The sequence below is a fragment of the Balaenoptera physalus genome (genome assembly GCF_965194825.1).
Source record: "Balaenoptera physalus genome assembly, chromosome: 4".
NCBI lineage: Eukaryota > Metazoa > Chordata > Mammalia > Artiodactyla > Balaenopteridae > Balaenoptera > Balaenoptera physalus.
In genome coordinates, this window is record NC_138891.1 from 135,548,486 (window position 1) to 135,575,561 (window position 27,076).

General features: G+C 42.8%; 1 protein-coding gene across 4 annotated transcripts in view; it reads left to right on the plus strand.

The window, feature by feature from the left end:
- Window positions 1-27,076, plus strand: part of ITSN1 (intersectin 1) — a 227,680-nt gene that overhangs the window by 145,992 nt on the left and 54,612 nt on the right. Inside the window, exons 20-29 of one of the 4 annotated variants that reach the window (XM_082459098.1) lie at window positions 911-1,158; window positions 3,975-4,134; window positions 7,713-7,918; window positions 8,698-8,780; window positions 12,712-12,878; window positions 15,997-16,042; window positions 18,406-18,527; window positions 21,869-21,986; window positions 23,681-23,872; window positions 24,249-25,768. In XM_082459098.1, the coding sequence (XP_082315224.1) occupies window positions 911-1,158; window positions 3,975-4,134; window positions 7,713-7,918; window positions 8,698-8,780; window positions 12,712-12,878; window positions 15,997-16,042; window positions 18,406-18,527; window positions 21,869-21,986; window positions 23,681-23,872; window positions 24,249-24,250 (1,344 nt within the window). In that variant the 3' untranslated portion in view covers window positions 24,251-25,768. Of the gene's footprint in view, window positions 1-910; window positions 1,159-3,974; window positions 4,135-7,712; window positions 7,919-8,697; window positions 8,781-12,711; window positions 12,879-15,996; window positions 16,043-18,405; window positions 18,528-21,868; window positions 21,987-23,680; window positions 23,873-24,248; window positions 25,769-27,076 lie in introns of those variants that run through there. The other 3 variants (XM_082459102.1, XM_082459099.1, XR_014262787.1) reach the window with 3 other exon arrangements.

The window sequence follows — 27,076 nt, forward strand, 5'->3', positions numbered from 1 at the left end:
ACCTTATTTGACTTATTGTAATGAAAATAATTTTCTACTAGTGAATGTAATTGTCCTCAAATTGATCTCCTGTTGCTTATAAAATAGTGAGAGTAACTTCTAAAGATAAGTAGAATCATTCTGGTGATTTTGACTAATCCTTTTGGTCAGAATTAAAATAAAATGCAAACATTAAAAACACAGTTGTAATAAATCTCTGAAATTTTTTAACAGCAGAATCCTATATTCTCATGTGCATGTTTGTGAATATTAAAGTGAAATTTATACAAAAGAAAACTCTAGGACTTTAATAAAATTAATTGTTGCTGTAAATAATCATTTCCTTAATTTTCTCGTCATGTATCTGTGGAGCTTTTAAATGGCTAAACACAGCAGCCAGTTTTACTTGCTGTAGAAACCATCTAAGGCTCTATTTTTTATCTTGTCCCTATGCTGAATAAGTACTGCTTAGTTTAGAGATTTTTTTTTTAGAGTGCTAAATTCATATTGATTGCACCCTTTCCTTTGTTTTAAATAATAAACCTAAGTCAAATTATTTTTAACAATTACATGACTTCCTGAGTGATGAAGTCTGTCACATCACTTTCTAATTCAAAGTAGCTCTAAAAATTTAAACTGTAGGCCTTATTAGGATTCCTTATTGGTCTTAACTGCTATTACTAGGGGAAAAAGAAAAAGCTAAACAGGCACAAAAGACTAAGAACTTGAATTATAGCACCTACTGTTTCTTCAGAGTTAAAGTTTAGAGACCATTTTTCCAGACTCTTAGACTAAGAATAAAGTGAAGAAATGTCTGTGCCGTGTGTTAGTCTGACCGGGTCAGAGGCGGGGGCTTTGTTCTGGTAGAGTGTTTAGTGTTTTTAGGGGTTGATTTAGTTCCACTGAATTAAACTTTATGACTTTCCTGCAGGTGGATGAAAGCCAAACTGGAGAACCGGGTTGGCTTGGAGGAGAATTAAAAGGAAAGACAGGATGGTTCCCTGCAAACTACGCAGAGAAAATCCCAGAAAACGAGGTTCCTGCCCCAGTCAAACCAGTGACTGATGCTGCCTCCACCCCTGCACCCAAACTGGCTGTACGTGAGACCCCGACTCCTTCCGCGGTGACCTCTGCAGAGCCCTCCGCGACCCCCAACAACTGGGCCGACTTCAGCTCCACGTATGTGTAGGATGCTATTTCTGATGATTTTTGAAATCCCAGCTTAGTGATCTTTTAAGTGTTGTTATAGTCTTGGGTTGTACCTCTGAGTAATTTTCATGGCCACTTTCTCTGGTCTTCCGGCAAATGGTGGATTGCATTCTCTGACCTGGATTTAATTATATCATTGCTCAACAATGATTTGCCCTGGGATAAAGTAAAGCCTATGACCCTTGTTTCGTTCAATAATTTGTCTGTATCTTACATTCTTGTGGAAGAAATGGAGAAATACAGTTTCCTAATAATGTGCTTGACACCCGTGACAGCAAATATTTAGAGTCATTTCCTGCATGGAAATAGCACTTTTTTTTTTTTCTGGACAGAAACAGAAATTGAATTTAGTCATGTGGTTTTGAATAAGATAGAAAGCTGTTTCCTGGGAAGCTTTTCTCTTTCATCAGTCCTGTACAAACGTACAGCAGAGCGAAGAGATGTGTACTCTTGGCCGCTGTTCGTGCTATGCCTTTGGTCATCAGGAAATCGCATTAAAAACAGTGTGTAAGCAGAGGTTTGAAAGGAGAGGTGAAGCCACTGTCCACGCTTCCAGTTATAGGACTGGTCTAGGTGTGCAGTAGTCTAAAAATATTTTATAGTGGCATTCAAGTAAAAGGGACGTAAGAAGTGTTTTTTTGTTGTTGTTTTGTTTTGTTTTTAAATTTATTTATTTATTTATTTATTGCTGTGTTGGGTCTTCGTTTCTGTGCGAGGACTTTCTCCAGTTGCGGCAAGTGGGGGCCACTCTTCATCGCGGTGCGTGGGCCTCTCACTATCGCGGCCTCTCTAGTTGTGGAGCACAGGCTCCAGACGTGCAGGCTCAGTAGTTGTGGCTCACGGGCCTAATTGCTCCGCGGCATGTGGGATCCTCCCAGACCAGGGCTCGAACCCGTGTCCCCTGCATTGGCAGGCAGATTCTCAACCACTGCGCCACCAGGGAAGCCCCAGAAGTGTTTTAAATTTGTTTTCAAGTCTGATCATCTTTCAGAAGAAACAAATTGAAGGCAAGGAGTCAGGGCATAATGCTGGAGAAAGATCAGGTGGAGGAAATAGAGGAGAGAGAGGTGAGTGATGACCAAGGGCAGGAGGAAGTGGAGGGAAGGATGTAAGGAATAGCAAGTTTTTCATACTTACATTTTCACATAAATTGTTGAAAGTGCTAAAGAAGGCCCTCCCTATCTAATCTCTGCTAAAAAGTAGTCTTTTATTAGCATGATTGAAACCAAGTTGAAATTCTCCTCTCGATTGTTTTTTTCTTAATTGAAGTATAGTTGATTTATAATATTGTGTTAGTTTCAGGAGTACAGCAAAGTGATTCAGTTATATATCAGTAAGTCCCCTCATACGAACCTTCAAGTTGCGAACGTTCAAAGACACGAACGTGCATTCGCATGTCCAATCACGTAAGTCAGTTCACGCGTCTGGCGTACATTGTCACATAGTTGTTCTTTTGTGTACTTTACTGTACGGTACTGTATAGAGTACAGTAGTACAGTATCTTTATTTCAAGCCCAGGATGTCAGGAAACAAGCGTAAAAGCAGCAGTAATGTAGCTGGTACTGTACTGTACTCTTCAAGGTATTATATTGTAAGATTAAAAATGTTTTCTTTATTTTTGTGTTTGTTTTTTATGTATTATTTGTGTGAAAAGTATTATAAACCTATTACAGTACAGTACTGTATAGCCGATTATGTTAGTTGGGTACCTAGGCTAACTCTGTTGGACTTATGAACAGATTGGACTTTCGAATGTGCTCTCGGAACAGAACTCGTTCGTATGTAGGGGACTTACTGTATATATTTTTTCAGATTCTTTTCCATTATAGGTTATTACATGACATTAAATATAGTTCCCTGTGCTATACAGTAAATCCTTGTTGCTTGTCTATTTTGTGTATAGTAGTTTGTATTCCCTGTCTTGATTTTGATTGAAAAGTTCTGACTTTTGAAACTAAAGCTTACACTAAAATAGAAGACAAGTGCTGTGTTTTCCAGGATTTTGTTCTGCTGTGGATCCAGTCAGTGTTACTCTCTTGCTCGATAAATGTGTGGTCTGCAGCTCTCCTGCTATAATTCCAGGCTTCTTATTTTCCAAACCCTGAATCAGGATGTGCCGTCTATCAAAGGAAATATTTTAATTTTCAAATTTGTTTATGTCTTATAAAGATTTTTGAAAAGTCAATTGAATTTAAATCTGCACTGACACAGATGTGTTTATTTAAAATTATAAAATCGCAAAATTAAAACCATCCCCGATATCAGGACAACAGGTTGCTCTAAGGATACCACTGGTAGTTACCATGGTATCCGAGCACGTGGCCTGGTGCTTGCTGTGTGATGATGGGACAGAGAGATGGTATTACTAAGCACCAGCTGGTGGGCTGGCATGTTTTCACATGTGGTGCGAGACTTCTTCTTTGCTTATTTAGCATTGTCTTTACAAATGAAGATAATGATCACGTGAGGATGTTTCTCTGGGGCTTTCTCGTTACAAAGTATTTCTCTATGTGGTATTTCATGTGACCCTCACAACTAACCAGAGTGGTACAATATTGTTCCCATTTTATCAACGAGGAAATCAAGATTCAGAGAAACTACTAGAATTTGCCTGAGACCCATCGCTAGTGTGTGACGGTCAGAGCCAAACCCAAGTCCAGTGCTCTTTCCCCCCTCCTTGTTCTTAAACAAGCCCTATGCACATCCTGGGTGTATGTTTATGGCGGGAGAAACGCCGGTGCATCGGGAAGTCCTTGCCACTCACGGTGGCGTGCTTCGCCTTCCAGGTGGCCCACCAGCACGAATGAGAAACCAGAAACCGACAATTGGGATGCGTGGGCAGCCCAGCCCTCCCTCACCGTTCCGAGCGCCGGGCAGTTGAGACAGAGATCAGCCTTCACTCCAGCCACAGCCACGGGCTCCTCTCCATCTCCTGTTTTAGGCCAGGTAACAGCATCGATGGGAGCAGGAGGGCCTCGAGTGCCTGTGTGGGGCGGACAGATTCAGCCAGTGCTTGTTGTCAATGTCATTTAGGAGTAAGCCTCATTATATGCATCTGGGTCGGCTGGCAGGGCGGGATCCAGTTCACATTTTCCCAGTAGAGGGAATAGTGACAGTTCAGAGGATGGAGTTCAGACATTTGAACTCCATCTTGAACAGTGGGTAAGAGCTCATTAGGAAACGGAGAGGGCTGGCATGTCAGACAGAAAATACTGTGAGGGTATCACATCATTTTTAATCAGCTATACTCCAGTATGAAATAAAAAGTTAAAAAGAAAATAATGTGAGGAGAGGCTTTAGGTAGGAGGTCAGAGAGTGTTTCGGGAAAGTCGTGGGTCAATCCATTTGGCTAGACCATTGAATATTTATCAAAAAAGGTAGACCGATTACAGATTAATGGGAAGCTCTTAAATGCCTTGCTAAGAAAGTAATTTCTGAAAGGGTAATAAATAAAGGAATTTATTCCTTTATTTATTTATTTAATAAATAAAGGAATGAAATTTCTAAAATAGTCAAACCAAACAGCGAAATTGCCCATCTGGCAGGCATTTGGGGGTCAGGGACAGTTTCTGCTCGGGGAACAACCAGAGTGAACACAGGCTCTGGGCAGATTTACGTGGAGGGTGGTGTGTGCAGGAAGATTCGAGTCGGGGACATGGGGGCACTGACAACAGTTGAAGAGGGGGGAGCCCCAATGCCTGTGGGAGCAAAAAGGAAAGGAAAGGTCTGGGACTGAGAAAAAGATTTGACTTTACAGGGGAACAAGGAAGGCAGAAAGAGAAATTGATTTTTAGCGAGAAGAAGTTGGGTTTTAGACGTGTTAATTTTAAGGTGAGAAGGGGACAGCCAGGTCATTCTGTCTGGCAGGAATTGGGACATAGATCAGATCTCAGGAAATGAGTGAGCTCTTCAAAGGAGAGAGAGTGCACAAAGATGGAAATTGCACAGAGCGTGTGTCTTCTCTGACCTGGAAGTAGGGCAGCTCCTGAGAGGAGCTGCCCCTTTTCGTTGCATCTGTCCCAGCTCAGCAGGCGGCACAAGTGTCATGCTCAGCCGTGGTGACTCTGGTGGAGGAGGGCTCAGGACCAGGAAAATGAGGGGAAGTTGAAGGCTGTTTCCAGAAAGCGGGGGTGGTGGTGCTCATATTATTAAAGGCGGTGGTCCGGGCAAAGAGGCAAGTAAAACCTATCTGTGATCTGGGAAAGAGCAGGATAAACCAGATCGTAGAGGGATACAGAGGAGATGTTTGGTGGGAAAGTGGCAAGATCTGGTGAAAGGACAGAGAAGGAGCAGAGTAGAAGGAGGACAGGACGCAGCCACGTGGCCAGTGGAGAAAGGGTCTGAAAAGTTGAGCACCAGAGAATCTAAGTGGAAGCAGCATTAAAAACACAGAAAAGAAGACAGGCTTCTTTTTCTTCTGGGAAAGGAAGGGTGAAGAGAGGTTGGAGAAGGAGGGAAAGGAGTTCAGGTTGTGCTCTGGGCAGCTTTTTCAGGAGGGGCCCCCGAGGGCCTGCGGAGCATGCATGAAAGAAATTGAGTAAAGAAGGATGAAGCCTGATGTGGCTGAATTTAACCTGAATGTGTAACTGGTCATCACACATTATCTTGGCTTTCTCCAGCAATACTGCACAGTTTGGGACTAGAACTAATAATAGTAACATAAGCCACCCCTGTTAAGATTATTACTCTCATAGCTGCTCTAAGGATAGATCCTGTTACACTTTCTTAACCACCTTTTGAAGAAAGTGTCTCTGTTTTAGAGATGTGGAAGCTGAGGCCTGGAGAGATTAAACAGTTGTCCAAGGTCACACAATTAGTAAGTGACAGACTTGGGATTCAAACCCAGAGTCTGTGTTCTGCCTGATTCCACGCTGGTTATTCAGGCGTCTCCACGTGGAAAGATAGACAGGGCAGGTGCAGCAAAGATTTCTCGGGGTGAGAGGTTATGAAATACTGGAGCCCAGGTGAAATGGCAGAGACTAAACGGAAGAGATAGAGAGGATTAGGCAACACAGAAGCACTGAGATCCACGGCTCCGGTGTGAGGCGCCCTGCAAGCGCGAGGTGGGGACACGGCGGGCAGAGACTCTGTGGTCCTGGGAGGCATTTGGAATCCAGAGACCCCTCCTCAGTTCTGAAGACTGGGCGGAGTGTACAGTCGAGATGGAAGGAAATAGGGATGTCATAGGTCTAAGAAGGCGAGAACCCACGGAGACCAACATGGAAGCCGAAACTCTTCGACCTGTCATAAATTCTCCACTTGTCAGACATAATCACAGTTAAATGTCATTATGGAAATATCTTCTACAGGCAAGTCCAAGTTGGTTCTGAATGAACTGTCATTGGGCATTATCCCTTGTTCTTGTCCATTTACGTATGTAATGGAAAGTTGACGTTGTTGTATTTTATAGTATCGTTTTAAGATACTGTAACTGTTTTATGTTACAGTCTTAAAAAAGATAATAAATGCCTCACCCTGCCTTTCCAGCCTCATCTCCTACGCCACCCCTCCATGAGACTAGGCCACACGCACCCCCAGATTGCGCTTCTCCCCCTGGACACTTTGCGGGACAGCATCTCGCGGCCGTGCCCTCCGCCTGGAGTGCCCTTCCTCCGAAGCCCTAGCTATCAAAATCCTTCTGGTCCTTCAAGGCCCAGCTCAAACGCTGCCTCCTCTGTGAAATTCCCCCTGTTGCCCTCCGGCAGCATTAATCCCTCTTTTCTCTCTGTTCCCGCTGTGAATAGTTAGAACCTCTTCTTAGCGTACTTCATTCTGCCGGGTGGTAGGCAGAGTTGTTTGTATCTCTTTCTTCCTCATGAATTATGAGTTCCTTGGTAATAATATCATACTGCCCATCTTTATAGTGCTTTCTGGTTAATAAAGTGTTTTAACCTAAATTATTTTGGGGAGGCAGAGATGGCATTTTATTCATCTTTGTATATGGTTTGCGTATAGATGTATTTATAGTAAATGGGGATTACAGTGGATTTATGCTTGCCAAACCCCTGTTCCTCTAAAAAGGAACTGAAACAAACCCAATCCAATGCAAGGTGTATTTCCCTGTGTCCACCTAAACTAAGACATCAGTTAATTACCTTTTGAGATTTCATAAGGTTTCTGCTCTGGTATTAATCCCCCACTAAACACCCAAATCCGATTGGAAATTGGCAGGAGTGGGAGTGCCCTGGGCAACTTGAGACTTAAAATAGAACCCAAACAGAAAAGGCACACAGCCAGGTGCAACAGACTAAACACGACCTCCTGGCTTGTTTAAATGGAGAATTCTAGATGGCCCGACCACGGCTTTGTGAATAGGCTAGCAGATTTTCACCTCCACTTTTGGAGATAAACAGTTACTGCGAACAATGGCGCGTGTGGCACCAGTGCTGTGCTGAGGCAGGGTCCTCCGTGGCTGCGCGCGTGCCTGCGTGTGCCCATCGCGGGGGAGGAGCCGGTGTTCACGTCACCTGAACGGATAACAAGTCACAGAGTGATGAGAGGTCCTTTATGTTCTTCCACACAAGGGTGAAAAGGTGGAGGGGCTACAGGCACAAGCCCTGTATCCTTGGAGAGCCAAAAAAGACAACCATTTAAATTTTAACAAAAATGATGTCATCACCGTCCTGGAGCAGCAAGACATGTGGTGGTTTGGAGAAGTTCAAGGCCAGAAGGGTTGGTTCCCCAAGTCCTACGTGAAGCTCATTTCAGGGCCCATAAGGAAATCTACGAGGTATGTTTGTATTTATCTGCTTCTATTGGATGAAAACCATGTCAGGCATGAAATTATTGTTTGCACTAGTTACGATTCATAGATAGGAGTTGAAGGATTATTTTGTCTTTAAACTGGATCTTTTAACTGCAAAAATTAGGGTACATGGCAACAGGGGAGAGCCTCTTACAGATAAATGGTCATTTTTTTTCCTTGCTCATAGAAGCCTGTATATCCTGTTTTTCATTGAATTATGCATGAGGGAATTCTACTCTGAGACCTGGAACATTCTTGGGGATTTGTTGGAGATTATGCCCCTCTTCATGCTTAGTATCCAGTACTGTTCCAGACGTACAGTACTACTTAGAGACCCAAAGCATTTGGGAAAATTTGTGGAAGAATGAATTATCTTTTTCATTAGGAAACTTATAGCATGGAACCTTGACATAAAGGTTGTTGTTTAATTGTTCTAACCATGTAGATGGTCAAAACAAATTATGAGCTTCAAGAAGAGATGAAGAGCAAAAATATTGAATGAGCATCTGTCAGTCATGCTTTGAAATAGACCAGTACATTAGCTGTGTATCCAGCAAAGCAAAGTGCTGGCAAACAAGGATGTGAGCTTAGAATCAGGCCTCTGTGGCCCCTTGTGATGTGTTTTGACTTAGCTGAGTGCATCTATTTCAGCTGTAGATGATCAATGCTTTAAATGTTAAACAGTTTTTAAAAAGAAAAATCAGTGTCATTTGTACTGTTTTCTTTGAGGGTGAAAATTAAAATACTTTCCCCCCCTCTTCCAGCATGGATTCTGGTTCTTCAGAAAGTCCTGCTAGTCTAAAGAGAGTAGCTTCCCCAGCAGCCAAGCCGGCCGTGTCAGGAGAAGGTGAGAACCTGACTCAGATCATGTTCTTTAGAAGGTGGAGGGAATCGTGTAATACAGTGAATGTTGGAAACGAAGTTGGATTTCATGTTTAAATAGTTTACATTAATTTACGTTCATTATACTAAACTCTAAGGTAAAATGAGGTTTAGCTCTTTACAAAGTCATAGTACTTTATGGAGACTTTCAAAATACTATCAGATACATTGATCATAAAAACTGAATTTTCTAATTATGTTTGATTATGAGCCCTTTGACTCTTGAAAGAGGCCCGTCAGAGTCACTAAGGACCAAGTTCTCTGAGCATCTCTATAGCTAATTTGTGGTAGTTGCTATTTTTCTGACTTTATACAGATAAGTATTTTGGTTTAAAGCCATAACTATACAGTTCAGTAAAACTGTCACAGTAACGTCAGTGCCATTTGTACCCCAAATGAAACAGAAGTTTCATTTCTGTGTTCCATGTAAATAACCACACCAGATTATTTAGGCCTAAAAATTGTATTTTGAGTGTTTATTACACAAATAATTAATTGCTTTATTTCCTCTTCTTCATGACATAATCTTTTCGATTATATATGCCAATATATGGTATAGGTTTAAAAATGAACAAAACCTACATAATTCAGGCTTTAATGGTAAAAATCTCATGTCTTTTCTTCATTTGGTCCATGAGCGCTACCCAAGTTAGACAGGCTTTCCATGTTGAAGTATGAACAGTGTTTGTAGCTAACAGATGTCTACACGACTGTATAGTAGATTTTCATAGGTTCCTTGAATAAATTCCACGAGGGTGGAATCTTTCGTTCAGTTTGTTTGCCACTATGAGACTTACATTCCTTAGAAACTTTGCCTTATGAAAAATAGAATTATTAAAGCAATTGTTTCAATGGAGACAGCAAGGGTTAAAATTTAATGGTATTTCAGATAGTAACAAAGTTACTTTTTCAAGAGGAATTTCAGAAGTAAAAAATTTTTTTAGTTTATAGGTATAGCTGTAAAACTTCATCATCACTGAACAAATCCAGTATTTTATTGTATCCAGTTTTTGCCATTACCGCCAAAACTATCATTAGGATAGTTCTCTTCATACATTCTTGTCATCTTAATGACTTTTTTATCCACTGTTAGGAGAACAGGCAAAAAGGTCTCTTAAACACAGCACATGTAGTCAGTATTACGTCAGGCAAATTATGTGTGCCTCCCGTCCCCCCACATTCAGTGTGTTATATCCATTCAGTCTCACTGGAGCACCAGAGTTTGTATCCTGGCTGTCTCACCTAGTGACCATTTAATTTTAGTCATGCCTTAACTCCCTCATCTGTAAAATGGGCATAATAATCACCACTTGAGGTAGGAAATTATTACAAGGCTTATGAGATAATAGTGTAAGCTTTTGGAATAAAGGTCAGTAAATGTCTGCTACTTTTATTTCCTTTTTGCTTCATTTCCTGGATTTATTGATAGTCACTTAAAGCAGTGAGCTTTCTCATCCAACAGCTGGGGTGTTTTTGTTTTTGTTTTTTTGTTTTTAGCATCTTTATTGGAGTATAATTGCTTTACAGTGGTGTGTTAGTTTCCAACAGCTGGGTTGATGAATGTTGATTTGTTTCGAAACATTGTACAGAGGCCTCTACACTTGAGACCTCAATAAGTAGGTCACAGATGAACCACACACATCCTTAAAGTTGGGCAACAGAAGAGAGTTAAATTCTAACCTCGGTTGGCATTTATTACATCCATTTTGAAATGATTTAGGTATTAGAAATTTGAGGAGAGATTGCTGGCTTTCTGGAGGGGTGTGGGAGGACACTGACATCTGAAATTCTGAGAAAAGGTACTTAAATATATTAATGGACCACTTATCAATACTGTATTGAATGTAATCAGATTTCACGTAAACCAGAAACCAGATTAAATAGATGGTCAATTTGGGTAGCTCTTAAAATATGGGCTTGGGAATGGCCAGTGCCCTGTGTTACACGTCTGGTGAAGAGGGTCTAAGTGGTGAGGCGCCCCCGCATAGCGGTCCTCATGTCTCCCTGTTTTCATTGAATCAGAAGGTCCTCGCAGATGCCTGCGTGCACACAGGGCAAGTAAAACCACAGTCTTTCCCGTCTCCTTGGTATCTTCTGCTGCAGTATGAAGTTCAGCTAGAGTTCACGCTTCTGAAGTTTCTTAAGCATTTCGAAAGTGACTTCAAACTTTGGATCCATTTTAAGAAAGTGACTTTTAAGTGCAGGAATCACTGGGAAAAGTATTGATTGCCAAGGATCCAATCTTAAACGGCCAAACATGAGCTAAGGAACAAGTAACGGAACAAAATGAAAAGGGAAGGGTCAGAATATTGAGAAATCAGAAAAAGGAATATATTAATGAAAAAACAATGTCTTTATTCAAGCTGCCAAACTTTGATTTCCTTGTGTGGGAAATCATTTTTCCAGTTTTAACTGTGGAGGTGTGTGTCACCAGTGCTGGAGGGCTAAAGACAGAGAGGCTTCTGTTCTGCCTTGTACGTTTGGATGACCTTGTATCTCGGGGTCTGCTGGCCTCAGCCTGCAGGTCAGCACAGCGAGGCTGAAGTGGCCCCTTGGAGAGCTGCCCACATTAGCATAAGCATTAGGAGGATTTGTGTTTTTTGGTGTCTGTTTTAGCTTTCATTAGTGCCTCCTGCAGAGGCTCTTATAATTAGACAGTGGAGTCCTCCATACTAAATTAATTGACATTAAGCTCTGCATTTAAGGATTATCATATGAAATTTTAGCAAGAAACACTCCATCCATCATCCATCATAAAACGAACTTTTCGGGTAAATGGTGTTTTGTTGTGTTTTTTGTTTTGTTTTGTTTTGTCGTTTTTTTGGGGGGGGGTTGCTTTTTGCTTTTTAAAAAATACACAAAGGCCTAGGATAAAATGGACAAAAAGTGGAAATAAGAAACGTATGTTCATCTTTCCAGAAATCTTTTATTCTCTACCTAGTGTAGTGTCTAGAATTTTGTGTCAAATGATCTTTCTGAGAGTGTGACTTGGTTTCTAAGCCTTAGTAAAGTCAGCTGTTTATAATTCAAAAGAAAAACTTCCTCTGGAATGCACATCCTTCACATTCAAGACAGTAAAGAACATTAATTCTTGTCCTTTATGACTAAATTACATGAATAATCAAATGTAAGAAACTGTGATGTGTCTTTTCCACTTGTTCAGAAAGGCGTGATTATTTTCTGGGGTTGGGTAGACACTACTTTTATCAGCAGTCCACTCTACCTGTTTATACTTGAATGACAAGTAGATGTCCGTTTTTAACTAAAGAATATATATTTTAAATTTTGTGTTCTAACAGCTTCCTGCCATCTGTGTATATGGCACAATAGGACTTAAATTTTCACCGAGGCACTTGAATAATGAAAAATGTGTCTTATTTAATTGACATAAAGGATATACCACGTCTAAAAGGTTTCTAAAATGGTGACTTGGTACCTTCAAAAGTGAATTACAGATATTTGATGAGCTCACCAAGGAGCCTGCATGTCAGTGCATCTAAGCCACTGCTCAGCATGACCTAGGTACTCAGTAAATGTTAGCTAAAAGTGAACGTGAAAACCATTTTCATGTAAAAAGAAACCATGGCGTTAAGTCGGAGATCACTCTCAGTACTGGTGTTGGTGGACATGCAGTTGGGTTTTTTTTTTGTTTGTTCTTGGTCCTGGGTCTTCACAGGAATTGTCTCCCCGGCTGCAGTTATTGAATTTTTCTGTGCAATCGGGAAATTTGGAGCCCAGGGGGTTCTGCAACTCTGAATTTTATCAGTGACTAGCCTTTCTCTTGAATGGACCTTATCCTAATAATTTCCTTATTCATAAACTTGCTTTTGCAAAGTTGTCTGGGATTTCTGTAAACAATCAAGCTCTCTCCGTATCTCAATATTTCTCCCCACCAGAATTTATTGCCATGTACACTTACGAGAGTTCTGAGCAAGGCGATTTAACCTTTCAGCAAGGGGATGTGATTTTGGTTACCAAGAAAGATGGTGACTGGTGGACGGGAACAGTGGGCGACAAGTCCGGAGTCTTCCCTTCTAACTATGTGAGGCTTAAAGATTCAGAGGTAAACCCACATTAACTGTTTCCTCTCCCTTTCTGTGCAGCGATTCTCTTTTCAGGGAGTCATGATGTTTGCCGGTGGAACATCATTGTTGGGTTTTGCTAAGTTCTGGAACGTGACAGCAAATACAGTGTGACCTGTAATTGTTTGAAATTGTCTATTGGTGCCGCAGGGTCAGCCTTGGCTTCCCAGAAGCAGAAGAACCCCCCGGGGCTCAGTGGAGGCTGATCGTAATGAGGCTGGTCTGCGTCAGCTGGGATAATACTCAGGATTCATCTCTATTCCTGAATGTAACTGACTTAGGATTCGGAGTAAATATTCTAGATTAAGTCTTCAGGGTCACTGATTTGAGAAACCCCAAGAAAGATACACAGCAATATCCTGCCCATGTAAACAAAAGTATTTTGGTGATACTGGCCCCAGAATATTGGGCAGTAGAGAGTTTTTAGAATTTGTATTTTTGCCTACACAGTAGGAAGACACAAGATCTAAGAAATTGGTACACTTTGGCTAGAACTTAGTATCTTCGTTGATCAGAGACTGAATTTATTTTAAATGCTGTTATCCTTACCAATTGGAAGTGGCTCCTCATTGTTGTTAATGGGGCCCTAAAAATTCAGTTGCATGAAGTGGCCTTGAGATAGCACAAGATTAATGAAATGGTGGTGTGGGCCTACTAGAGTATGGGAGCCCATCTCGTAGTGGCCAATTTCAAGTTAGTGGGAATTTCAGGTTATAGATGTAGTCATTTAACAGACCCATAGCTGCTTGGGAAGCGAAGCTGGGCCTGGTGATAAGCTATGGTAGTTATGGTAGTTCTACCAGGTCAGCCTTCTCACCTTCCCTGCAGTTCCTAGGAATAGTTTTATTTGCTGGTTGTTTTGTTTTTTGTTTTTTTTTTTAAAGAATGTCATTGTTGTTTTGGGGTTTTTTTGTTTGTTTTCCCTTGCTTTGGTCTTGAGAGCAGCTTGCTGAAATTCCCCTGGAGGGATTTGCATAAGTGTTTTTACCCTTGGAGAATTTGGCAGAAGCTGGAAAGAAAGTACTTCTTTTCTGTAGGACAGTCGTTGTATTGTCCTCTGCAGACCTGGAGAGGGAAAATTCAACTCTTCTCCAGGCCAGCCAGTTATATCCAATAAGAACCATGGAGATATTTCAGGGGAGTAGAGGGAAAACATTAAAAACTAAACTGGATTTCTGCTCCCATGCACAAAACCTCTTAAAATGGCTTTACCTTTGGGATCAGTTAAACACAAAAGCCATTACTAGTATTATATTTTAATAAATTAGAGTTTTCTACCAAAAACCATCCAAAGTCAGTAAGTTTCAAAAAATGCACTGTGACATTTTCTAAAGGTAAGTTGAGTTGTAAAGTGCTTTCTTAATTAACCACAGTCTTAAATATCAGCCACAGAAGAACTAACAGTGCTAAAGATTTTAGACAAACATTTAGCAACGTTATTTCATAATAATGAAAAAATCAAAAAAGGCAGCTCTTTCATCCTACTTGGACATAGACTTCAATATTATAAGGCCATATCCCGCCAAACTTAAAAACCAGACCCAGCTTCAGATACCAAAATTGACCCATGGACAAGGGGGAGGTTGTCCTAAACCTGCTTCCCTTCTCTACACGAGCAGGGCTGGAGCACGTAGCCTGGATGAACTTTTCTGCTGCATTCTTAAGAAGCGCCAGGATGGAACCTGGCCATCTGACTCCGTCTCAGCTTAAGTGCTGGCTGTGGTGTTTAAAAGGGAGCACATTGAAGCTGCTTGAATTCTATCACTGGGTTGCTAATTGCTTTGTTCTTTTTATGGACTAGAGAGAGTATATTTAAGCCTGTACTGGGAAAGGAACTGGTCATTTGGAATCTTGTATCATTAGTGTTCCTTCATTTGGATATGCAGCCTATAAAAATTGCAAGGAAGATGAGTATTGTATAACTTCGTTAATACAGAAAGCATAATCAGAGTAAACATTTTAATTCAAACTTTCCCTGCCAAATGGTTATTGAATTTCAGTATAAATATAGGTAGGGACAATGATAAGTTGTGTTCCTGGTAGATAATTACATATTTTTATTCTTAAAGTTACTCCCATTTAGTTAATTAAGCCTTTTGTTTTGTTCTGTTTTAATTGGAATACTTAATTTACTGGAAGATAGGGACACAAGAGTGAAAATTAATCTGGAGTAAAGCACTTTGCAACGACAGATTACGGCCTGGCCCCTGTCCCAACTGAGTCTCTGCTGGCTTGGCTTGCTCAGCTGGTTTAAAATTCCATGAGTATCTATGAAGGAATTCAACCCCAGAGCACTTTTGGAACACTTAGTAGTTGGGAAAAAAAATGGTCTGCTTCTATGAGCTGTGTGTCCAGCATTACAAGAGAAATTTCAGTGTTTAAACAGTGTAAGGTTTGGGTGGAAAGGATATACAGGAGAGTGGCTGCCTCTTTGGATAATGGGATGGGGGAAGGGGTGTTTGAATTGCCACTGTACTGTTTTCCTTCTTTAAAAAAAAAGAAAGCCCTAAAGCAAATGTACCAAAATATTAATATTTCCATGCATTGTTAATATTAATATTAATTTAATTAAAATATTAATATTAATAATATTTTCACGTATTTAGTCTCTAATATATGGAGATTATAATAGACATCCATTGCACTCATGGATGTCTATTATAGTCTCTGTACTTTTTTTATGTGTGAAGTATTTAATAATTAACCATTTGGACATCAAGCATGAGCTTAGTGTTTAGGCTGTAGACTATAACAGTCTTCCTGGTCGGGCAGCCCCTGTTTCACCTGACCCAGGGACTGGATGCGCCCATGTTACACACAGTCAATACCTGAGCCCTCTGGGGTCCTACAATGCCACTTACTTTGCTAATTTTTCTCTTAAGAAGAGAGTTAAAGCTACACGCTTTTAAAGTACTTATTTCGCCCCATGTTTTCCTTGATACAGATCGTAATGTCAGGAGATACAATGCTACTATGTTTCCCCAGAATGAAAAGGGGAATTTAGGGGCTCACGCGGGCTTGTGTCATCATTAATCGTTTTTTAAGTTGCTTGACCAAAACTCTTCAGTATGCAAATGAGACCTTCTGCTCTGTTTTAAGGGCTCTGGAACTGCTGGGAAAACAGGGAGTTTAGGAAAAAAACCTGGTAAGTGACAAACCCTGATGCTTATTTTTCAATATTTGAAATGTCATTGATAGTTGCTCCCAGTCTTTGTTTATTGGGGCCAGAAGCCTTAAAAATGAAAAGAGAAGAAAAGACAAAAGAATCTGTCCGAAGAGTGGCTGGAGCAGATGCTTTCCTTGGAATCCATTAATAACGTATTTATAGCTGGTTATGAAATATGGTTGTTGCCTCACACATGGAGAGTAGGGACACTACCAGCCAGAATGTTCTCTTGGAATGTGAAGAAATCATTCAGGCAAGATGGTGGGAAGTTGTCATGCAGGAACCTGTAGGATTTGGGGTCAGCAGCTGCTTAGTCCTCCTCCCGTTAGGTTCAGGAAGCCCTTGTTCGTTTCCTGGAAGCATATTCAGACCCAGGACATAAATAATGGAGGAGATGAGAGAGCAACACGTACTATCAGGGTGCAGGTCCTATTAATTTAGAAGCCATTGGGTGGTTTTCCTCAGGTACACGGTGAAGGTACAAAAATTATAGTCATCGCTCTGAACCCGAAGTGTTTTAGTGTATTTAAACAAAATCACATATTCTATAAATAGAAGCCTGAAAGAAAGAAGAAAGAAGCAGATGTAAAATCATACGGTTGTATGGCCTGTTTTCCTCTCTAGGTCATTTGAGCTTTTCTGCTATTACAGCCTTAAGAAATTACAGGTTGAAAGAGTCACCGCAGTGCTGACAGGGATGTGTGTGTCTGTGTCTGGTGCTCAGCTCCAAATGCGCTTACCTGGCAAGGAAAGGTGGGTTTTTAGGTAGTTGTAGGATTTTAGTCTGACTCAGATATTGGACCACCCCGGTCAAATCTCTGTTTTAACCAGGAGTATGCTACATTTTGAATTGTCATTCCAAAGGGTCCAGAGGGGCTTAACTTTGCACTGAAACCAGCGAGCTGCTCAAAAAAGCTGGAAAAGACAGAAAAGAGTGTCAGGGCAGGTCACTGGCTACGCAGGCCAGGTCCTTTGAGGAGTAGGAACATCAGGGGCCAAATAGGACACTAATTTGGATCTTTTCCAAATGGAAAACTTGTGGCGTCTAGTGCTAGTCCTTGGCATGCTGGGGGAGAATTCTCATCCCCAGCACAGATTTCCCAGCTTGAGCTCTCAGTGGAGCCCACGTATGTGTAAGCTGGGCTCTTTCTCGCTTCCCCTGAGCTCTGGGATGCATCTGTCAGGGCCAGCCCACACCGGGACGGCCTGGCACTCCTAGCATGGTGGCCACTTATTACAGAACAGGGTCCTAGGGGGCTAATGTGCCTTCAGGGAAGCAGGAGCATGGGCCTTTCACCTCTTTCCTTCTGTCTGTCTGTCTGTCTGTCTTTACTTCATTCCTTCTTTCTTCATCTCTTTCTTTCAAGAACAGTTATGATGGGGAGAGAGTGGAGAGGAATAGAACAGTCTGTTCTGTCTTGCTTCTAGAAGTTCACAAGGCCGTCGCTGCGGATACGCCAGAATTCAGTCAGAGGAGGATTTTTTTCCTTCCGTAGTCGACCTCCTGTGCCAGGAGAAATGTACTTTTCAGAGCCTGGTCTGTGGTACTGCTGGAATTTTTCCCATGAGACTGTTCACATTCAGGAAAAGTACAGAACTGTTCACCTTTTTTTCTTCTGTGCTGAATTGTTGTTTTGCATAAAATCCCTCCTCTTGACTGCAGGATCGTCCTCTAACTTGAAATAAAAAGAAGTAAACTTACATTGATGTGATTCCTACCTGATATTCAGGGATCACTCTCAGAATGTGAGCCTCAAAGAAAATGGTCTTGTGGGTAGAAGAGAGAGTCTAAAGAAAGTCGTAACATAGAAAGAAATTAGCTAGTGCATGCTCCTGGTGGTTTCTGAAGAAAACAGATTTCTCTTTCTACTGTACTTGGCAGGTGGAAAAGGTTCACTTGAGTTCCTTGATTCGCTCAACCATCCTTGACTGGACCATGTGCTAATAATAATCAGCACTGTGTGAGGGCGGAGGGCAGCTGGGGATGAATGAGGCCCAGCTGCTGGCATCGGGGTGTTCTTGGGAATTGGGGCAGTGGAGGTAGGGTGCGGAGTTGGGGGAGAGTGGGGAGGTTGTGGAGGCAAGTTGGTATGTTCTGAGAGATGAGGGGGTCCTCGAGCAGACCGGGCACAACCGGAAGACAAGCCCAGCTCCTGAATACTGCATTTGCCGTGTGGTCAAAGAAGGGCCAGCCACTGAGCCTTCTTCATTTAGTAGAAAACCGGCCCCGTACACCGGCTCTGACGATGTTGACCCGTGAACCTGGGAGGTGGCTGTGTCTTCTTAAGCTCTCCTTTTCCTGACTCTAATGGTGCGCTGCCATGTTTGGTCTTGTTTTCCAGAAATTGCCCAGGTTATTGCCTCCTACACTGCTACCGGTCCCGAGCAGCTCACCCTGGCCCCTGGTCAGCTGATTTTGATCCGAAAAAAGAACCCAGGTGGATGGTGGGAAGGAGAGCTGCAAGTCAGTGTCTTTTCCATTTGTTTAAAATTCTCTGCCCAAATTTCAATATGCAAGATCTCAAAGGGACACCGTTTCATTGCAAAGTACAGATAACCCTGCACCACCTACATCCTGCGTTTGTGTAGTGAGAGATGCCACGTTATCTGAATCCATTCGGTTCCTAAGCTTTGGGCAGCCAGGAACAGAATTGTGAGAGCTAAGGATTCTTCTGAAGATGCATCTAAATCTGTTGGATTCTTGAGTTCAGACAGTGAGTGGTGGGATAGTGAGAATTCATGATGGAGTCATCCGTAAGTCACAGCGTTGTAGGAGCGGAGCTTTCCGTCAGCGGTGCTGTAAGGTGTGGTACCATAGTAGCCTTTGCATTCAAAGCCACATCTGTACGGCACAACAGTTTTAGTTCTTGTGTGTGTTGTGTGTGTGTGTTCTCAATTCATCATTCTGTCAAGGCAAACCTTGGTCAGGAAGGCAAAGGCCTATGTTGTGGTGAGGTAAAGAAATACAGCACCTTTCTGTGCAGCTAATTAAAAACTAAAGTGCCGGAGAGTGAAGAGTGAGCTGGTGGACTGAAGAAATGTATCTTGGCTGGAATAGAAGGCACTTTTGGCCTGGAGTACCTAAAGGCAAAAGTTCCCCTGGGAGCTTGCTGGTGGGCAGCCATAAAAACCCTATCCAGCAAGGAGGACGAGATACAGTTTATTGGCTCAGGATTCCATTGGGGTCCTGGAATCCACCCCCCTCCCCTTTTTTTTTTTCTAATTTTTTTTTTAGTGATTGATTTTTTTGGCTGCATGGCTCGCAGGATCTTAGTTCCCCGACCAGGGATTGAACCCGAGCCCCAGCAGTGAGAGTGCCAAGTCCTAACCACTGGACCGGCAGGGAGTGCCCTCCACTCCCCCTTTTAATATGTCTCTTCCTTCACTGGGTAGGAGGAGGCCTTCCTCAGACCGGTGGGTCTCATTTCTTGTAGAGAGTTGTCACCTCATTGGCTTTCCCATCCATATGTGACTCCCCTGTTCTGAAGACTTAAGGGGTATCCCCTTGACATATATACACTAATATGTATAAAATAGATAACTAACAAGGACCTGCTGTATAGCACAGGGAACTCCACTTCGACATACAGTAGAAACTAACACAACATTGTAAAACAACTATACCCCAATAAAAATTTTTTTTAAAAAAAGGGGGTGTCCCCACTGGCCCTCCTCATCAGCCTCTCCTCAGATGCCCTCTTCCCCTTCCAGCATCCGTCTTAACCAGTCTGACCTCTCACAGCGACATCTCTACTCCAGCCTCATTCGGTGATTTGCTCTCTTGAAAACAAGCAGCAACCCTCAGACCCCGATGCCTCACTGCCTTTGCCCATAGCGCCTCCCCACATGGTCATCTCCACTTCTCCTCCGTTCCTCAAGAGCCGGCCAAATCCCACTTCTTCCGGAAGCTTTCTATGACCATCCCACCAGAAGCGGCATCTCCTTCCCATGAACCGTGGTGGCCCCGATGCCTGCACCACTCTTGGTATTTAGTGTTGACGCAGATATTATTACTTCCATGCATATTTCTTACTTCCTCTTGTAGATTATCAGCTCTTTTAAGGCAGAAACCATATTTTTTCAGCCTCACGCTCCTTGTACCTTGCTCAAAAGAGAGTCCTGAGGGGTTCTTGCAATCCGCAATTGCCGTACCCAGGGCGGCTTCTGGTGCTTTCACCAGCCCTTCTCCCCTGTGGACACACAAATGAAGAAATTGCCAGTGAGCTCTGTGTTCCGCCCTGGTGAAGGTGCAGGGACGGGAGAAATGGTGGGGTCGTTGCGAGACCTACGGCAGTATATACTCAATAGATTAACATGGGGGAGCCTTTAAAGGAGTGGCTTCCACCATTGGTGGATTAACTGTGGATTAGAGCTTTAGTCCTTGAGCCAAGGTCATGAAATCTATCAGACTTCAAGGAAAGTGAAATTTGATCTGCGTTCTAAAAGTAACCCAGAAGTATCCCTCTTGATAAACTGAATCAGATGAGAGGGCAGAGGTAAGATGCTGGGAAGTTTCCTTTTCTCTTAATTTTATTTCCTTATTTTGGGAACAGGTAATATACTCACATGGTTTCAAATTTTAAAATTACAAGGGACTTCCCTGGCGGTCCAGTGGTTAAAACTCCACGCTTCCACTGCAGGGGGCGCGGGTACGATCCCTGGTCGGGGAGCTAAGATCCCGCATGCTGCGCGTCGTGACCCCCCAGAAAATAAATAAATAAATAAATAAATAAAAATTACGAAAGGGAATTCAAATGTCTCCCTCCCACCCTGTCCCCAAAGGCAGCTGTCTTTATCAAAGCCTTGCTTCTAGAGGGGGTGTGTGTGTGTGTGTATGTACGTGCTGTAAGTTAAGTTCTCTGCTCCTGGTGGTGTGCAGAAGGGTAGTTATAACACTTACCATCATCCCTAACTAGAGTCTTCATCTCATAGAATTGTGTCAGGAGTGCAAGTCTTGGTTCGCCAACTTCATTATAAGTTCCTCTGTGTCTTAAACTATCCCTTTCCAACAACTCCCAGCACGTGAACACTCAATGAGTGGATTTTGTGTCGAATTAGATTAAAGTGAAGGAGGCAGGAATGGTGGTGGAAAATGTGGCTGATCCATCACATAAGCCTGATGGCTTTTGAAAACAAGGTGAAGTTTAGACTCCTTGTGTCCTCCATATATTGCGTGTATGTCATCTTGTATATGCACAATTATTCTCCATAAGAAGATCGCAGATGTGACTGCGAATCTTGGCTTGCCACCGACTAGCCTGTAACCTTGAGATTGTCGCTTAACTTTTCTGAGCCTTACTCTTTTTACCTGGGAACTAGGAATGGTAATAGTGGGAAATGGAAATAGTAATAGTATTATCCTTCTGGAATTGTTGTGTAGGTAAATGCATATAAGGTGCTTAGCACAGGCCTGGCTCATAAAAAGCGCCCAGCACGTGTTGACTGCCATTATTATTATTCCTAAAATCCATATGTAACATTGGCATAAACCATAATCTCTACATTACCTGAAAATGACAGCTGAGAGCTGTTAAATGAGCAGAGTTTTCCATCCTGTACATACTACATTGTACTCTGTGATCCACACAATCTAGCCCATGCCAGAACATTCTAGGCTTTGCTGATTGATGGCTGCCACAATTTGAATTTTAGCTGGCCTGTTTTCATTTTGTAATACAGTAATCCATAGATTCTACTATTGATGTCATTTGTTTTTCAGTTATATGTAAACTTGGTATAAGTGCAAAGTATAACATGAAAGAACATGAACCTCTGAAACATTTTAATATAATTTTTTGTTATTAGGCACGTGGGAAAAAGCGCCAGATAGGCTGGTTCCCTGCTAACTATGTCAAACTTTTAAGCCCTGGGACGAGCAAAATCACTCCAACAGAGCCACCGAAGCCCGCAGCATTCCCAGCAGGTAAGCAGTTTATACTCTCTGCTCAGAAAGTGGTCTATGCGTCCTGGTAGCCTTTCCACTCAATTTTTTTAGCTTAGATTGTCTTTCACACTGGCTGTAAGCGCTTCTTGTGCTTGCTGGGGCTGACACCCAGCTAATGTGATACGGAGTGTGTTTTTCATTCAAAAGGACCAAGTATCGAAGCAGCTTTGCTGTGCTGGGTACAACAGAGCCCTTGTTGGAACCGGCTTCCTAAAGGGGCCCTGAATGCTATGCCATTGAAGCCAGATTTTTCTCTTGATTTCCTTCCAGCTATTTAAATTGGAATTTGGGCTAGGGGGCGAGGGGACAAAAAGGGCCTCCTAAAAATAAATGGCCGGGGTCTAAATAGGTCAGGAGATTGAGCTGGGAGGCCCCAGGGCTCTGTTGGTTGTAATGTGCCGCTCAGTTGAGACTGAAATAGCTCCCCTGCGACATTTCCTGTGAACAGAGGGGCTGCGCTTAATGGACAGGATGTTATACACACTCTCCTAAAGGGCTAAAAAGGAACAGAGGGCTCCGCCGCTTAGACGGTTGGCTATTTTCTGATTGAAGAGACCGAATTAGATGCTTCGGTAATAGTTGAGATGGGCGAGGTTAGGGGAGCAGACTTCTGCTTTAGGTCCTTAAGCCATCAGTGCTTGGGTGGCACTTGTGGAAAATGCAGAATTTTCGTTCCAGTACCTTGTGGTTAAATGTCTATGCTGTACATCCCCAGCGAAATCAGATTAAAACCTGGCAGCCTTTGCAAGAAATGAAAGGACTGGCCAACATTGTGACTGGTTCCCAACCACAGCTGGGCCCCTTTGCTTGAGCCGTGGCCTCATGTGGGCAGAGGGGTGTGGTGCCAGCTGGATCTCCTCTCCCTTGGGGAGGCCTGGCGGCGTCCCCTTCATCAGGTTGGTTAAAACCCGCAGAAATAGTTTGCTGAGGTGATTGAATTAGCTGGAGCATCTTTAAAGCCTAAGACTGTATAGAGGTTGATTAGGAAAGATTAACTGGGGGTAAAACCTAACTAGGCAAACTTTATCTGAAGTGTAAAAATGCCAGGGAATAAAGGCAGTGTAACCTCCTATAGGTTTGAGGGAAAAATGAGAAAAGAAAAATTGTTCTTGAATGTGGAAATTGTTTCTTTCTTTGAGAGAAAATTTTGAGACACAAAGGTACAGCAGAATAAAACACTGATTTTACTTTTCACTAAGAGTCGAACTTTTTGGAGGTCAGATGATAATTACCTTCCACCTTAAAAAAAAAAAAAAACAGAACAGAAATAAAGAGCAACAGTGAAGTCCCCATGATATGCAGCTGTGTGTGAAGTTGGGCCAATGTTCAGAGTCAGCATTTTGAAGGAGTGCCACTGCACTCAAATAGAAATGATTCCATGGAAGCTTTCAGTTATCACTGTACATTTTCTGCTGACAACTAAACGTGTAAAAGAGGAAGATAGTATAGAAACTCAAGGCCTGGTCTGACATTTTTGCTGTCGTCTTGGTTTTCCATCCTCCGTCTTCCTCTACTGCCCCCACTACACAAAGCCCATCAGAGCCCTCCACTTACTTCTGTCCTCTTTGGAAAGGACACAGATGAGACACGAGAGTACCTAATACCCCCAGGTAGCCCGTCCCGCGAGCCGCGCAGGTGTGCCGCCGCCCCCTCACCTGGCCTGTCTCCTGCAGTGTGCCAGGTGATCGGGATGTACGATTACACCGCGCAGAATGACGACGAGCTGGCCTTCAACAAGGGCCAGATCATCAACGTCCTCAACAAGGAGGACCCCGACTGGTGGAAAGGAGAAGTCCACGGGCAAGTGGGACTCTTCCCGTCCAATTACGTGAAGCTGACCACAGACACGGACCCCAGCCAGCAATGTAAGTGCCCTGGTGCCTCGGGTGCCTCTCCTCTCTGGTATCTCGTGGTGAAACATGCAGCATTGCTCTGATTCTGCTGAGCTGTGTTTGCAGAACTTAAAGCTAGACCATTGCTGCATTCGCAACAGTCTCTTTGAAGGCCTTCTGTAATGCAAGACTTTATCTCGTGGGGTTTTTGTTTTGTTTTGTTTCTTTAAAAAAAAAATCATTCCTTCTGTAGCATGTCCCCTCCCTTCCCTCCCCCCTTTTTCCTTTTTTTTTTTTTCTTTTTAATCATTTTGGCACCATGCTGTTTACATGCCTGACTCATTTTCCCTAGCTTGAATTTTGCTCATTGTTTTGTTTTGCTTATGTGTTGTTTTCCTCCTTTTTCTAGGAATCATATGTTGTCCATCCCCCCCTCAGGCTTGAAAGTCCTCAAAGAGACCCACTATCCCATATCACTGCCCAGAGGGATGATGGGAGATGCAGCCTTGATCATGTGACTTCCAGCATGATCACCTACTGCCTTCTGAGTAGAAGAACTCACTGCAGAGCAGTTTACCTCATTTTACCTTAGTTGCATGTGATGGCAATGTTGAGTTATTACTTGCAGAGATAGAAGCAAAAAAATTACAAAAATACACAGGGTAGTGGGTCCTTTTGTGGCTTTCCTAGTGACTCAAATTGACTTCCCCCCACCTTTGCACAGGTGCTTTCAATAGTTTTCAAATTATTTTAAAATAAATATCTTAGCCTTTTAATAAAAAAATAAATGAGTTACTTCTTTGCTATTTTGGTTTTGCAAAAAGACCCACTATCAAGGAATGCTGCATGTGCTATTAAAAAATGTTCCAAATGTCCATAAATCTGAGACTCGATGTATTTTTTTCATTTTGTCCAGTGTTACCAACTAAATTGTGCCGTTTGGGTTTTCGACCCCCTACTATAGAAGTACAGAGGAGTTCAGTATATCTGTTTTAAAGACATGTAGAATGAGGCCAATTAAACAGAAGCTGTTTTGTGCTTGTTTGTGTGTATCAGATGTACCTTGTTGAGCATGTAATAATACATCCTGTACATAAGAAATTAGTTCTTTCCATGGCAAAAGCTATTATCTTGTATGATGCTCTAATCATGTTACATTAATTTTATTTTGCACAGTGACCTTGTAGCCACACGAGAAAGCACCTGTGTTTTTGTTCGGTCTCAGATTTATCTGGTTGAGTTGGTGTTTTCTGTTTTGGGTTTTTAATTTTGCGTGTTTTCATGCCATAAATCCGTAGACAACACCACTGAGGTTGTTACGATCAACAATATCTACAGTCTCGCCTTAGTCTCCGTTACACCAAGTTTTATTCCAGTGACTTTTCATGGAATGACATATTTTGAACAAGTAATTTTCTTGACAAGAAAGAATGTATAGGAGTCTCCCTGCAATTAATTTCCAATGTTTACATTTTTTAACTAGACTGTGGAATTTCTACAGATTAATATGAAATGGAGCTCATGGTCCGTTGATGTGTTGGATGTGTTGTAGCTGAAGCCATGTTTGTCTTTTAAACACTAGTTGGAAGCTCTCAATAAAATCGCCGTTGCCGACAGCACAGAAAACGGGGCGGGGGGCAGGGAGCCTCAAGCACAACCTAGCGGTTCTACTAATGACTTTTTAACAGTAGTGAACTTCTGTTTTTACGTCCCTCCCCTTGGGGATTCCGTGCTGGCGATTGTGTAGAGGTCTTTCTCCACTCACGTGGTGCCGAGAACGAGGACTCCCCCTCATTCACTGGCGCGTCAGTATTTTCATGGATATGAATGTAAAATATATAAATATATAAACCTGCGGCTTTAACAACTGTAATACAACTTTTGAATTAGTTATGTGTATAGATAATTAAATTCTTCATATAAAAGTTAGACGGAAATGTCTCTGTGTTCTTGATGTTGGAAGCTGGCAGTGGTGACGGGGAACAAGCAGACTGGACATGAGCAGGTGGCCTGCTGTCCATTGTGATACAGACACCATGAGAACCTCACTGAGTCTTCTTTGAACGGCCCTCCCTCTTACCCTGCTACCCACCCCTCCCTGATCAATATGCAAACAGTTACCCCTCATAATACTGGTTTTGAAGAATAGAACTACCACCCAGCTTCGTGCTTAACTGTCTCATTGGGCTTTTGGTACATGCTATTGATACCTTGGCAGGTGTGTGATGTGACTCAGAGTATAAAACATTTGTCCGAAAGATGTATCACGATAAGGGTCTGTTGAACATACAGATGTGGGTAAATACGGAAACGTTCACATCTTCCATACTGTTGTTCTCCATCCGTTTCTGCCTTGCACACTCCAGTCTCGTTGCCTTTGCAGAAACAAACTGGTGTACACGTTGATGGAACTGTTGGCTACAATGACCACGTGCTTGATTCCGTTCAGGAACTGCACTTATTGGTCCTCCCCTGCCATTCAGTGGAAAAGTGATTTCCTTCATCAATTCAGCAAGTATTGTGGGGGAGAGATCCATCGGGTGCGGACGCCCCTCTGGGTTCTGGGGAGAGTGTGCTGCCCCGTCAGTAGAGACAGGGTCCCCATCCTCATGAAGTTCATGTTCTAATGGGAGGAACAAGCAGAAAACCAAACTACTGCATAAATATATGTACATAAATATATGTGGGGTGGGTGGGTGTGTGCGCGTGCGTGTGTGTGTGCGTGTGTGTGATACGGTGATACGTTCTGTGCTAGGAGAAATATGGATGCCAGGTGACACTGAGCAGGGCATCCAGAGCCGACCGGGCGGGGAGGGCGGTTGAAGGGAGGGATCAGAGAACCCTTCCAGGAGAAAGGGATGTTTAAACTGAGACCGGAAGGATGAGTAGGGGCCGGATGAAGCCGGGAAGAGAAGTGGCTGTTTGAGGCAGAGATGTCACACGGAGGCCCAGAGGTGGGCGGAGAGACCCCTGTCACTGTCACCCAGCCCACCCCCTTGTGCAGCGAAGCCCCGTCTCTTGGCCGGGACCCCTTCACCTGTGTAAGTCAGTGTTTCCAGCCTTGAGTTTGGCTAGCAGGGATGCAGTTGCCAAGGTGGGTAATGCTCTATAATACTCTCTATAACTCTCTCCAGGCCCCTCTGCATAGATCATCCCTCTAGGCTGTCTTCTGGGTTTGTTGACACAGGTTGGTCCCCAGGAAACTGCTCTTTCCCCCTCCCAGATCATTCGGTTTGC